Source organism: Athene cunicularia (assembly GCF_003259725.1).
Source record: "Athene cunicularia isolate RWA chromosome 19 unlocalized genomic scaffold, athCun1 chr19_part1, whole genome shotgun sequence".
Taxonomy (NCBI): domain Eukaryota; kingdom Metazoa; phylum Chordata; class Aves; order Strigiformes; family Strigidae; genus Athene; species Athene cunicularia.
The window spans coordinates 9,071,075-9,085,546 of record NW_020799124.1 but is presented as its reverse complement, the minus strand read 5'-3'; the positions used below and the strand labels follow the sequence as shown (position 1 = coordinate 9,085,546).

General features: G+C 43.1%; 1 protein-coding gene across 3 annotated transcripts in view; it reads right to left on the bottom strand.

The window, feature by feature from the left end:
- CLIP2 (CAP-Gly domain containing linker protein 2) overlaps window positions 1–7,023 on the bottom strand; it is a 64,151-nt gene extending 57,128 nt beyond the window's left edge. For all 3 annotated transcript variants that reach the window (XM_026861463.1, XM_026861464.1, XM_026861465.1), the window contains exon 1: window positions 6,802–7,023. In XM_026861463.1, the coding sequence (XP_026717264.1) occupies window positions 6,802–6,913 (112 nt within the window). In that variant the 5' untranslated portion in view covers window positions 6,914–7,023. The remainder of the gene's footprint in view (window positions 1–6,801) is intronic.
- Between the last annotated feature and the right edge of the window lie 7,449 nt (window positions 7,024–14,472).

The window sequence follows — 14,472 nt, the reverse complement described above, 5'->3', positions numbered from 1 at the left end:
TGTGAATAACCTGCCCAAGCTCTCTTATTACCAAGGCATGAATTTCTCATCAAGGACATCTTCCATTCCTCTGTTTTACTGCAAAATAATCCTAGAGGCAACAGAAATTACTTCTTATTGCTATGCATCCAGCCAATCTACTCCAACAATATCCTGAGAAACTTGAGGGGCTAATTTCCAAGTTAATTTACCAAGATGTAACTGTAACCCTATTGCAGATAAATAAAAAGGCATGAAGTTTACCCACTGAGGAAGGTAAGAGCAAGGCAGTAATCCTATAGAGGAGCTAAGGTGGTGGTGAGATTTAGACTCCTCCAGCAGAACTCATGTGGGTATACAGCTCATTAATGATGGGGCCTAGATGTATGCAAAAAGATCCATCCATATAGTATTGTTGAGTCTCGGAATCTAGAAGCAGCCATCAGAAGGTAACTGCATTTCTAGAAAACAAATCAGAAAGTTAACTCCCTCCCTACCCCCCAGGAGACTCAAAACCAGATTCAACCCTGACAAAAAAGATTATGCCACGCAATTTTCAAAGGAAACCTCCTTTAACTGCAAAGAGGGACCTGGGATGGAGTCCAGTCTGTCCAACCCTCTGTTGGCCTCTTCTCTGATGCTAAGAGTGATTTATCACATTCAGGTTGGGGTGACAACTGTGATCACACATCTCACCTAATGAAAACTCAGCAACTGCACCCAGCAAACCCGTCCCAGCCGCTGCCAGATCAACACGAAGCTCATTCCCTCAGCACAGCAGCAACCATCCCCCAGGATGTAACCAGCCTCAGCCCATTAACAGTTCAACAGTCAGTGTGAGGTTAATGGTTAAAGGACTAGATGATCTTCAAGATCTTTTCCAACCTACCTGATTCTGTGATTAGCAACCAGAAACCAAGTGCAACTAACTGCTCCAATAACTAGCACAGCTCAGGCTTATAAAACCCTCATTACAACCGACTTAGTTAACTACCCTAATGGAGGCAATCTAGTGCTCTTCAATGGCCCTGTGAGCACTCCAGTCTGCTTCACTTTTATTTTTAGTGAACAAGCTTCATACAGTGTTTGTAAAGGCGGACATTATGCCAGCAAATATTAATAGTTCTGTGCATTTACTTTTCATTAAAAATAATGTATTCACACTTTTATGAAAATGAGAAGGCATTCCCAGGTTCCCGGCAATGCTGTATAGTTTAGCTATCAAGCTACAGCTTTTGGCAATAAAACTGAGCACCCATTGAAAAACTGTTTTGATACTCATAACCATGTCTAAATATGATATTGAAGTCATAGATACTTGCACCTGCCCATTCAGAAAGACAGGATCCATCTGAAATTCAAGATGTAGGTTGGATTCAGACTGGATGCATTTAAGTCTCACAGAAGATTAACAGGTCTGGGCTTTTTTGCCTCTAGCGCTGAAGTCCCAGTGTTGGCCAGCTCCATCTGCAAATACTAATTTTCCTTTTTTCCTCCTCCTTTTGCCAGAATTATTTAATTGAAGAAGATATTTAAGAAGCATAAAAAACACTGTAAATGAATGCTAGAGCCAGCTGACAGGAAAATGCAGTATGAAAGTCAAGACTTTCTCCTCTAACACTGCTCTGAGCAGACAAAAACCACTCTGAAATGTGAACACTTTCCTTCCCAGTGGCTTTCACCTGTTCCACCAGCTGGGAGGGCTGTGTGGACCCATTCATCACAGCTTCCATTCTCTCTTCATCTTGCAACTCCAGGCAAAAGCAGGCTTTTCCAGGAGGAGGGTGGGAAAGAAACCAACATGTGAGCTTTTTAAGTAACAAAAAATCCAAGCATTATATTGAGCCCTTTATCAGTGACCCATACCTTTGGCACAGAAACTTCTCTTGCACATGGGGTTAAGAGCAGTAACTTTCTTCACTTGAAGCATGGGAAATAAGCCAATGCACTTGTGGGAAATCTTCTCCTGAGACAGCTAAAGATGAATTTTCAGTCTGGTTTTAAGGAAAATAGTTACCACAAAGCAGCAGTACTTAGTTTTTCCATTGATCCAGCTTTATGGGACAGAAGGGAGAGGCATAGTTGGCTTGGACACCACTCACTGAGGTTAAGTTTTTCCAGTGATCCATGTCAGGTGCCAGTCCTCCACTGACTTTCAGTGGAAATGACAGCTCTCCTTCACAAAAAACAAAAGCACCCCCTACTCACAACAAGCCAATTCACCTAACCCAGAATACCACCAAAAAAAGCCCTTATACCTCATGGGTCTTTGAAAGTGCCAGCTCAGGGAGGAGACACAGTAACTCTCCAGTCTAGGAAAGTTCAAAGAGGAAACTCCACAACCTGGTAGAAAACAGGGGCTCCAAACAAGTTTTCAGGAAAAATAACTCTGATGCATGTGTGACAAGCTGACTCCACGTTACAACCACATCATTATTTGTTCTCTATAGAAACCTACAGCCATGAACTGTGAAATCATATATACATGCATATACAGCCTCCTACATTTGCAGTAATCCTCTGCTCTGTTACTTAAAATGCAAGTTTTCAAGAGTACATGGAAACGTTTAACAGGGTGCATTTCCACTGCCTGGGAAAGGAAAAGAGATGCTCAACTTTCTACAAAATAATATGAACAGAGTGCTGGGGAAGAGAAGAAATCAAAGCATCTTCGTGTATTTCAGACTAAGAATAAAGGAAAGTATATCTACTTACACTTTTGCAGACAGGATTGATCAGCTTATGGGAAGGTAGGAAGAAAAAAGCGTGTGAAGTTTTTCAGAATTCATTTGCATCTAAAGGCCCTCTGACAACTCTCAGATACAGCTGAGAATGAGCACCTCCTTTTGACATTCTGTCTGGAAGATATAACTTCGATGTGGAGTCTTTCTGCGCCAGCCCCAGGCTACCAGAGCCAAGAGACAGCTCAGAGCCAACAGACTCTACATTGTTACAGTTTAATTCTGCACTTTATTGGACCTATGTTTTCTTTTTGAAACTATACTTCAAGCTTTTGAGACTTCTGTCTTCCTCCAAGGTAGCAAATTCATAGAGATCAATGTTGCAGCTCTGTATTTTGTAATCCAAACCACCCCGGTTTTCTTCCATCAAGCTGCAGGGTACAGGCCATTCACCAAATGCCCAAGAAAATAGAGAAGCCCATCTTGACATTTCCAGCAAGAGGCACATAAGTGTGGAGATACACATGAGTTCAGAAAAATCCAATAGGCTCAGATCCCCCTGGAGTCAGGCAAACCCTGACAGTCTCCCAGGAAGCACTCTCAGTGCACAGACAGGTCACAGAGCTCATGCAAATACCCAAAGGAGGCACAGAGCAGAGCTCATGGTTTCTGCAGGGCTTTCCAAACACCTCACATACAGCCTCCTTCATGCAACTTTTTAAGACCTGATGTAAAGCTTGGTATCTTTAGAAGATCTTTCCATCCCAGCAGACACACTATATATCACATGAAGGCACTTTCCTGGACAGTGACAGAAGAGGGAAGCAAAGCAGAAAAAGCCCTTTGCAGTATTCATACTAAACACAAAAGAAAATTGTTTTCAGCCTCTCCATCTCTGCCATTGTTTCTCTGTACATCAGAGGGGCTGCAAAGCTGTGACACTGGGGAAAGCACTCAGTGCTGGCTGCACACTACCAGATCTTTAACATCCCTCAGGCTGGCAGGAGTTACCTCCTCTTGATAAAGCTGGGTTATCAGTACTGCTGTGACTGAACAGCAGTGATGTACTTAGAGGCCAAAAGTTGAGTGATGCAGGTTAGCAAGACAGAAGAGGGAGGACAGGGCAAAGCTCCGTCACCTTCCTGTGGCCCAGACCTGATTAATCCCAGGAAAGGCAACGAAATCCAGTCTCTACAGCCATCTAGCACCAGATCCTTTGGCTGCAGGCATCCTCAAAATGCTGTGGTCAGAATTTTAGTGATGTGAACACTTGGCTCTGAAATAGAATTAAACCACTTTGATAGGGAAAAAAAAAAATATTTTCTCTTGGAGTTTTTCCCCACCAAAGGCTGAATCTCATGATTGTGCTGCAGCTGGGCCTCACTGCCAGCACAGATGCTGCCGCTCTCAGAGAGGGGCAGATAGGCAAGTCATCAGGATTGTGGAATGTACACTTTGCTCACCACTTCAGATTATCATTGGAGAGGAGAGGAACAGGAGGCAGCAAGGGGCTGGCCAGGCCTTTGCAGAGATTTGATGGAGGCAGAGCAGGTACAGACCATGCACAGACACAGCAGTAGCTCTTGTGCAGGACTCAGAGCAAAAGGATGATGCTACAGATGACGTCAAAGATGATGCTACAAGCCTTATCACAGCTATCCACCTAGCACGTGCTGGGTAAACAGCTCCCTTGTGCTCTGTTCTCACCTTCCAGCTAGGAACAACTCAATGCTGTGAATGCCCCGGCAGTTCTGCAACTCCTAGAAGCCCCCTGCACCATCCTGAGAGGCAGAGAAGCAGCAAAACAGCTCACAGCACAATGGCTGCACAGTACCAACTCACCATCCCAAAAGCGCTCCCCCTTCTCCATACACACATTTTTGCAGGATTAAGACTAATTTTGGAACTTCTCGGGCAAATATCAAATTCAGTTTGGTGCCCATTTTGCCCACGCTCAGCCAGCTTTCCTGCACATCTATCACAGTGACAGATGACTATAGCTGAACAAGGCACAAAGAAGTTCCAGCAAACAAGCCCTGCATTCAGCTGAAAGGCTGCATTGGACCTCGGCGCTGACTAACTCTTCCATACCGCAACACACGCGCTGACTATGTTTGCCGATGCCTCTGTGCAAAGCCAGCGAGGGGAAGACGGGCCTCGGATTTTTTCCCTCATTTTGTTTGTTTGGGGTTTAAGTGATAAAAATCAACTGGAAATAATTCCATGCCACACTGCAATTATAAATCCAACGTAAATCACCTTGAGAGATTCACAACTGGTAGCTAAATAGTCACTTCACTGGAGTCCTTCAAGTTCATTTCTCACAGCTAGGTGCTAGGAGAAACAAGGGGGAAAATACAGAAATAAGTCTAGGGAATACTTCAAAATAAACAGCCAGGTCTGTAAACCTTATCCTGAGATTTTCCTTTGTCAATTCAGGCCTCCCTCTAGTGAGCAGATAGGAGACTTCCAGCATCTTTGATGTGGATACTACATTAAGAAATCAGTCTTTCTAATATTAAAACCCAAACACTGAAAAGTGCAATTCAAACATTTATGTCCACATCTAGGGCTAAATCCTCAGCTGAGGAAGAACGGTGCCACTCCACTCCCTACAGTGCTGTATTACACCGAAGGATCTGGAACTCAGCCCATGATCTCATGCAGTGACTGGCCCCTTAAACAAGACCTTGCACATGTGCAAAAAACCACGTTGAAACTATGACTTTCACAATACTGTTCAAGGAAAGAATTTACAGAGTGGGGGAGATGATGCATACACTATCAGTCACTGGAAGAAGAGAAAGCTCAGCTGAAGAAATGCATGAGCAAGGCAGAGCCCCTGGTGTGCAGTAATGGAGCAGAGTCAGGGTCACTCAGGAGCAGGTAGGGTCTGTGTATGAACGCCCTGTGCAGAGGTTGTGCCTGAGCCACCCTCACAACTGAGGGTGGATAAGGGACAAGGACACATGCCCCAGCACAACAGAAACTTCAGAGATGAGGTTTTTTGTTTGTTTTGTTTAAATAAGTAATACTTCTGCATTACTCTGACAAGAGATAGCATTGTCTGGTGACCCTCATTTTTGCAGTATCACCATCACAGACTACTTTGCCATAGCATGCTAAAGCAAATTTTGTCCAATATTATCCCCATGCTAAAAACGTTGTCTGACAGGTACAAGGCTTTCCTGCTTCTCCCAAACATTACGTATTTTTGTGATTGAAACATATAGCAAAGTAGCCAGGCATGTGGGCAGTGGCCTGAACTATTATGGAACAAGAGGTTGACAGATCTTGAGAAGCAACCAGTTACAATCTCAAATGAAAGTGTAATATACTGAATGCACAAGTGATTGACAGGTTATACATCATCCTGATGGTTTTTCCTAGAACCAAGAGGAAAGCCTTTTACAGCAAAGTAAAAAATACTACGTACAGAACTTGAACCTTGAATATTTAAGTTATACCTAATAAAAAAACAACCCAGCAGTCAAAGAACTCAGAGAAATGAGTCCTAAGAAAACACAACTCAAGCATGTTAACTATACTGCACACTGGCAGTCTGTATAACTTATGTATACACTGGATATACATCAATAGACAGCAAAGCTTTTTGTATGTATGTCTAGGTAAGTCATCATTCAAATTCCAGTGCTTGAAATTATTCTATTCAAACAAAGGCACTAATTTGAGGTAATCAGCACAGGACAAATCCCCTTAAGTGCCTGGTTCTTACTCTTGCATTATCACAGGCAAGAAGCAAGGGCTACAGGGCAGTATTTAAGAAGGTCATGGGCAAGATTCCCATCTGCCTAATTATTACCAGATCTTCAAATTTTAGTGTTTGCATATGCATAACTGTACGGACAAGTCAGTCAGGAAGCAGCACCTCTGTCACCCTTAACACCAGAGGATCCATCTGTCTCCCACCCACTCCACAACCTGCCCAGTCTGTACATTAGCTGGGAGAGGGAGACCATTTTACTCAGCCCATTACACTTGTTTTGATCCATACTCGTAATCAATCTATGTACAGAGGGTGAATTTCACATCCTACTGAACACTGGCACCACTAGACCTTTGCCTTTAAGCCAGGTAATTACCTGGGTCAGCTTGTGCCCCTGGCAAATCAAGACCTTACCTTCTTTCGAACCAGTGGTGACAGCAGCTGCAGTGGTCCCTGATGTCCGTCCCACCGGGCTGGAGTGCTTCCCAGCCCTGCCGGGGATTTTAAGTCCACTTGGCTTCAGCATGTTTGCTGCCTCCTGTATCTCAGGCTCGTATTGCCAGTGTCTCAAAGAGCTGTCTTGGTATTACTGTTCAGGCTTCTCGATGATGGACCTCTTCTTCCATTGTCACAGACCTGGGGGAGAAGAGCACAAAGAAATCGGAGAATGGTGGGAGAGCACAAACAGGCTCCCTGAAAGCAGTGCCCAGCTCCCTCCTCACATCCCCATGATAGTCAGGATCTTTCATTTCTTCTCCTGTAAAACAAAGGTGATCATTTCCTTCAACTCCCACCTTAACGTTACATTCTTTTCCTCTGTCTCAGAGTCTCTCTTTAATCCTGGAGTCCTAGACCAAAGCTGACAAACAAGAATTTAAATTCAGTTTGGAATTGGAGTGACTGAGATTGTTGACTGGTTTAACATCTAAAGTCTCAGTTCATGCAACAGCCAAGACCCAGTTCTGTGGCCAGAGCCCTTACCAAGGCACACTAATGACCCTCAGAACCAGGCCTTTGGTGCATGACCCCCATTTTCACAAGACTTCAGGACAGTCTCCAAATTGAGAGGAAGGCCAGTGTTCAAGATGGGACTTTCAGCTCCTTTCCTTAAGAACAAATCCAAAACCTGGTTACAGAAAAAAGAGCATCTGAGCCCACGGATATGCAGGGAGACTGAAAAAAGCTTCAAGACCTAAGCATGACTATCAGCTACTCATTAGTGAAGTCACATAACCCTCCCCTATGCCATTCCCTTCTCAGTAGGCAAACGGAATAAAACCTCCAGATTCCTTACAAGGATGTTGCATTAAGCACACAACTCTTTGAGCAAAAAATTTTATGACAAAAAAAGAAAAATAAAGGAAATTACTAAGTTACTTTAAAAAAATGCAAAAACATTCCCAATGGATAAAGAAAAAAAAGTCAAAAAATTGAGATTATCAGCCAAAAGGAAGCTAAAGCTGGCTAACTGAGGAGGTTGGGATGCGGAGGGAAGAAGGTGGCAGCAGAGTGAGCCCGGAACAACAGCAACATAACAGCAAAGGGAATTACAAGGAGAGCAAACCAAGGATCAGCCAGAAGCAGGAGAACACCCAGACCTGCTTCCTGGGCCAAGGAAGGAGGCAGCCTGCTGCAGGCAGCACTCTGGAGAATTAACACAGCAAAGATTTACAGATGCTTCGAAGGGGGAATTGCAATAGCAAGGACGGGAAGTGATTAAGGCATGAGTAAGGATTTCAACACAGGCTGGGTCAGAGCAAGGGGAGGGCTGGCAGGGCTCCAGGGAAAGCTGCAAGCAGAGACAGAGGAGGAAAAACCACAAGGAGAATTCCAAAACTGTATTCCTGAGGGCTCACAAATATCTAAGACACCAAAGAGTGTTTCAGCAGTAAGAGTCACTCATCACACACCGGCTTAGAAAGACAAAGGAAGGATCAACAGAGACAGCCTGGGAAGGGAAGTGAAAACCTGAGTGACAATCCAAAAAATCAAGGCCCTTCTCTTCCCTGTGTACCCCACAAAGGGTGTTCAACACTGGGGTGGCTTCAGACACCTGAAGACAGCACTAACTGGGAAGTGTTTAGTTTACAGAGTCAGGACTGCTTGAGAAGTGGGATGCTCAGACTGCATCACCAGCACCAGGAACAATGGACAAGAGCAAGAAGTTCTTGTTAAGGAAGAGAGAAAACAGCCTTCCTGTGACAAAGCCAGCAAGGACCGGACACCAGACCACACACTGTCACAGAGCTGGACAGGAGGCTGCAGTTTCCTGCTCTATTTAGCATAAAATAGGGAGACAAGTAACAGAATCTGTAGGTGAGAAACACTGATCAGCCTGGTTCATCCTACTTGTCAAAATATCAGACATCTCCCTCCCACCCACTCCATCTCATATAACACATTTTGCCCAGGGCTAGCTTTGATTTTACAGAGCAACTTGGTTTCTAGCACTTCTGCTGCCAGGTGATGTGCTCTACCAAGAGATCCCACCCCATCCCCATCACCTTCAACCTGAAGGTTTGTGCTCTTCACAATATGCCCTTACTCCTAGATCTACACATCTCATTGCCCGGCCCTACCTTCTGGCTACAAGGTTCGATACTATACATGTGCTTAAGCAAGTTGGGGATGCTGGTTCTTCCAGGCAGAACATGATGGCTGTTTGAACCCACAATCAGGAATGTGGGTGGGGGAAGGATAAAAGGACACAGGGAAAGGATAAAACAGTGGTAGAGAAGAATTTAAGCAGGAAGGAGTGCCAGAAGAATAAAAATATTTCACAGTTTTTCAGGCCTCTGTTACAGAGAGTCCCTGGATCCCTAACTCTGTCAGAGCCACATAAACTTTGGGGAGACAGTGAGTTTAGTCTGTTCCTCTGTTTTGCTGCTCATCTATGAAAAGAGAGGGAACTTCATTTCATTCTCCCTCCTCTAGTCATTACCCCTGAAGATCAGCTGGCCACACAAGTCACAGGACATTGTGATATTCTGCTCCTTCTCAGGATGAATGGATTTTATTTTTATGCAGTGGAGAGAAATAAGAGGAAGCACATTCCCATTGCATACAGATTTCTGCCAGAAACCTTTATGCAAACACATTTGCATTCAACATACTAATGCTGAAAAACAAATGAACTCCACAGGCTACTAATTGAGCTACCCGCTGAAACAGATAGCTTCTTTTATCCTGAAATACAGTCACCACGACTTGGTCATGGCCATGCTCACCGGAGTCTCCACGCCACACACCAGATTCAAAAACTTCAAAACAAGTATCACTATGCCTGCTGCTAGGGACAGATACTCCTCCTCTGTCACTAGTTTATTCCGCACTTCAACATAAAAAATATATGAGCAGATTTTTAGGAAGCTCTGAATGCTTCCTAATGAAGAATGAATGAATGAATGAATGAAGAGCACAGAGCTCTTCTGAATGACACCATAAGGTCATCTTCATCACCCAGAACAACTCAACCTGGGACCTAGGCCAGTATCTCCACAGTGCACTGCCCTGCTCCATTAGGGACAACAACTTGCCCTGAGCTCCTGTATTTGTACACTCACATCCCAACAGGCTCTATTAACAGAGCTCTTCTGAAAAATCTGTTTCCAACAGTAGATGCTGAACACAGGCAAATATGAGGCCATATGTGGCATAAGAAATACGAGCTATTTTCTCTTTCCTACTCCCTACAGTACCTGCACAAGCCATAAGCTTTGTCTTCCCACATAACTTCATGGAAATGTGACTTTCCTCCAGACACTGCAAAAGAAAGCATCTGCCCCTGTGGATACTCTGGGGCCACCAGCTCTGTTTATTTTGTTTTTCTTCCTTTTCCAAGATGACACAGATTACAAGGATTTTCTAGATCTCCACTAGATTCTTCCTGCAATCTTTTCATACTGGGATGAATGGTTTTGTCTGTTCCCACAACCAAGAAAAGCATCCCAGGAATGCACAATATGAAAGCCTGCTTCAAATGACCAAAATATTCTGTTCTCCATCTTTTCATCAGAAAAGGGGACAGCTGGATCTGAGTTGCCTAAGATCAGATTCAAAAAAGGGGAACACTTCTCAACTAATTTTTTGTATATCCAAAAAACACCTTTCACAAGGAGCAATATATCTGGATACGCAAGTATCTGCAATGCTGGCCAGGCATCAGAACAGCACACATTAAAACAGAGAAACAATCGTAGGTGCTTCGACTTCAGTTATTTCTCAAATGTGGTAGAGGAATAACACAAAACAAGGTTTGGAAGCAAAAGCCCATTCAAATGGACATAAGCAACAAAACAGACTCCCACATTCAGCACCCTCCCCAGAAGAAAGCCCACGTGGGTATATGCCAATCTAAGGTTCTGTTCACCTCAACATATTGAGTGAAACAACTGCAAGACACAAGAACAGGTTTCCAAACACCAGATTGAGTTGGCCTGAATCCCATCCTATACCTGGTGCTTCCTTCTGGATGGATCTAGATGCATGAGGTGTTTACCCAACATAAAACCCTAGGCAAGGCACAGGGATTTTGTTCTGAATGCAGACCCAAGTGGAATTTAGACCAGCTGAACACTGCTGTAACAGTTGGGTATATACAGTATTTTGTGGGGAAATAACTCCTTATTTCTTAAAATTAAATATACAGCGAAAAAAAAGCAAATACCAAAATTTAGGTTTCTAGTTTTCCGAATTTGGAAATCCACATGTAAGATATTAAATTTGAAGTTTTCAGTCAGTCATGAATGGACCTTTTCAGGACAAAGGCCCCAAAAAAATGGTGAAGAACACTATCTAGTTATCAGACTGAAGGAAATCGAGTTTACCATGTTCTATTGAAGGTTAATGATACACAAAGACAATGCAGAGAAGCAGTAAAACACTTTTTTTTTTTAAACAATCGACTCATGCAAATGATCAGTGACTTCAAAAACAACTATCTGGACAGGGAGAGGTTTGCACAATAAAGTCTGCTTTTACCTACTGTCATTTAAGAAAATCTTTTGAGAAGCAATTGTACCATCATTTAAAACACTATGCCAGCTTTCCTCAAGTTCATACTAAGGATGAGGAACACCAGGGGCTGGGAAGCAGCTCTATGGCAGTCTGGCTGCAAGCACAGTTTCAGCCATTTTCAAGGCTATCATAAGATGTGGTGGTGTGGCTGAAGCTGCACAAAGGCTCTTGCATTAGTAATAAAGTCACAGCTTGGAAAGACCAGGAATTCTGCCTGCAGCTGCTCTGACAATGTAATAACAGCGACTCCATATGGAATAATGGAAAGTACATTTTACGCCTGCAAGGTAAATCCCCATCCCTCTACAGGAAAGAGAAACAATCCCACAGGCTGTCACACAATGTGCAGCTGGGGAAAGTCCAACAGCATTTTGGTTTTGACAAATCCTTTGCATGCATGTTCAGGAGGGTTATACATAAAAAGTTGGAATTTAATTTCCTACCCATGTTCTGTCTTTGTATTTCAGAAAGAGTAGAGAGCCTTGAAGAGGTTTCTGGGTTTGATCCGCCGGCCTCTGTCATTCAAGAACCCCTGGGACTCTGCACAAGAGTGGACCTGCCTTAGCAGACCCCGAGAACAACCCCTACTCCCTGTGAGACCCACAACTGACTGTTCCAGCAATTCATTCTCACACGTGTCACACTCCCCATGCAGAATCTCTCACTGAAAAGAGCATTACTGCTTGCAGAAACCTTCAGTGTCAGCCAGTGTAAATGCTGAAAACAATACCTGAAGCCCAGCATCTCCCTGAAAACAAACTGCTAGAAAAGATTTTGGTCCACTGATCGCTGGAGGAGCTTCAACAATAAGGATACAGAATAAAGGTAAAAAGCTTTCAGTGCCACCTCTCTTACTCATTTACTAGGCTTGACACAAATCCCTTACTGGCCTAAAGACACTGATTTTTTTTTTTATTATTTATTTTTTAAGTTATGTAAAGTTATTTCATTCCTTGTTTCTGAGCATTTGGTTGCATCCACTTCATATTTCCAAGTTTTTCTGCACCTTCCCCACCCCCGGGAAAATGAGATTTTCAAGCAAGAAAGCTCCATCTGCTAGAGTCGTTACTCTAGGATACATTACTGCTCAACTGACTGCATGCCAGAGGCAAGGACAGGTAAAGATTTGGTGCCCCAAGCTCACAACCCCACAACACTGGTCATATTGCGAAGACAGGCTAGGGATTTTAAGAACAGAATTTTGCCTTGAAAACAAAATCCAAAGGCCAGACTCAAACTACAGTCTGTGAAAGGGACAGGAAATGAATCTGATCAACACAGAGACAGGATCAGATAAAGTCAAACTGCAGTTTTGCTAATAGAGGCAGAGATTATGCTGGGAAGAAAAGGCAATTTTATCTTTTAATTCCTTAAGATGTTCCATACAATCCAAGGTAATCATACCATCACTTTCTCACTTCTCCGATTAGTTACTCCTTCTGACAAGCAATCAGAAATCCATTTCTGAAGGACATGGCAGATTAGGATTAAATCCTTTCATTTAATTGAAGTACAGAGGAAATGAGACATTCTTAATTAAGGTCAGACTACTCTCCCAAGCAAAGCTTTCCTCTTCCCATAGAGGGAATAGAGGTAGGGTACTACAGGAATGAAATAAAGGAGAATATTGCCTTCGGATACACACAGGGAAGACCAGGGGATCCTGGTATATTCTGTCAGCCATCGTGTTTCTTCTCCCTTGCACTTGTGGAATTCAGTAGGTTCTTCAGCCATAAATCTCTGTTGTTACTGTGTAGCCCCCCTCACATCTGAAAGGTTGTTAGCTCTCTAAAACAGCCTGTCTTTAGTCTTCTCTCTCACTCAAGTTTTGTAATAATTAGCACAGAATGCAAAGGAAAAGCCCAGAGGCCTTTCATTTAAGAACTGAGATACTTCTTAATTTAGTTCTAGCTACCACCATGACAGACTAATCACCCTGTGATTTACTTACAAAACAATGGTTACTAAAGGATGAATGTGTAAAAACATGCCATTGCACTAACTAAAAACCACAATGCAAAACCTGAGGCAAAATGAGGGAAAAAAACCCAAAGGATATTCAAGGAAGTCATCATAACTGGGGAGATAATTATGGGCTTGCTGATGAGCTCACACTCCCCATGCTGGCAAAATGCCTACTGAAGACTGACACAGTAGATAGCAACAATTCTGCACTAATTGCAGAGCAAAACTTTCTCTAATTTGTGGGAAAAATCCTTGGGATAGACTTGGATCTACATGGGTTTCTGCTCTCCAGAGTTAAGCCCAGGGAACAGGGCACAGAAATATACAGGAGCATGACACCACAACTCCATGGCTCAGATGGGAAGGGATCAGAATATACACCGATATCAGAACTGCTGTCCTCCAGGTCAGTTCAGGCTTGATCCAATGGTTACTCAATTCCACAAAAGGTTTCTTTACAATTCAAGGAGCTTTGACAAAATCCAAGTTTCCTATTCACAGAAAGTATTATTTGTCATAAGCAGTATCTGGAAAAGAAACATGAAGAGAACAGGCAAAGTGCAGGGAAGACAGTGATATCTGATAAACATATTCCATTATAATGGTTTGGTATTTTACTATTAGAGAAACAATTTAATTAAATATGAGCTATACCATAACTCAGCCATGCTACTACGCACCCTGTGCAGGGCTGCAGAAGAATCTGAACTTTGGGAATTTCCTGGCTTTTGACTGCTTGCTTTAATGTAGCATTAAAGTTCAACATGGCACTTTATATGTTATTCACTAGAGCTCAGGTTAACATATAGATTTTGATTTGTGCACTCATGTAATCCAACCTCTGCCCTGGACTTCGATTATGAAACAAAAACATGACCCAGGTCCCTCCCAGCCTGACTTCTTCCCCACCTTTTACAACCTACACCTGCAATGAAGAATTCTTTGCAGGCCAGCCTTGGTTTGTATACTGTAACTGAAAGGCTGTAGCAACAAAGAGCTGAAAATAGGAAACAACTGGTCTTGCAAGTTTTTTCTCTTTCTCTTTACACATTTAAGTTTTTTGAAACTAGAAATTTTGTTTTCATTTTCAGTGCAGTGTTATGA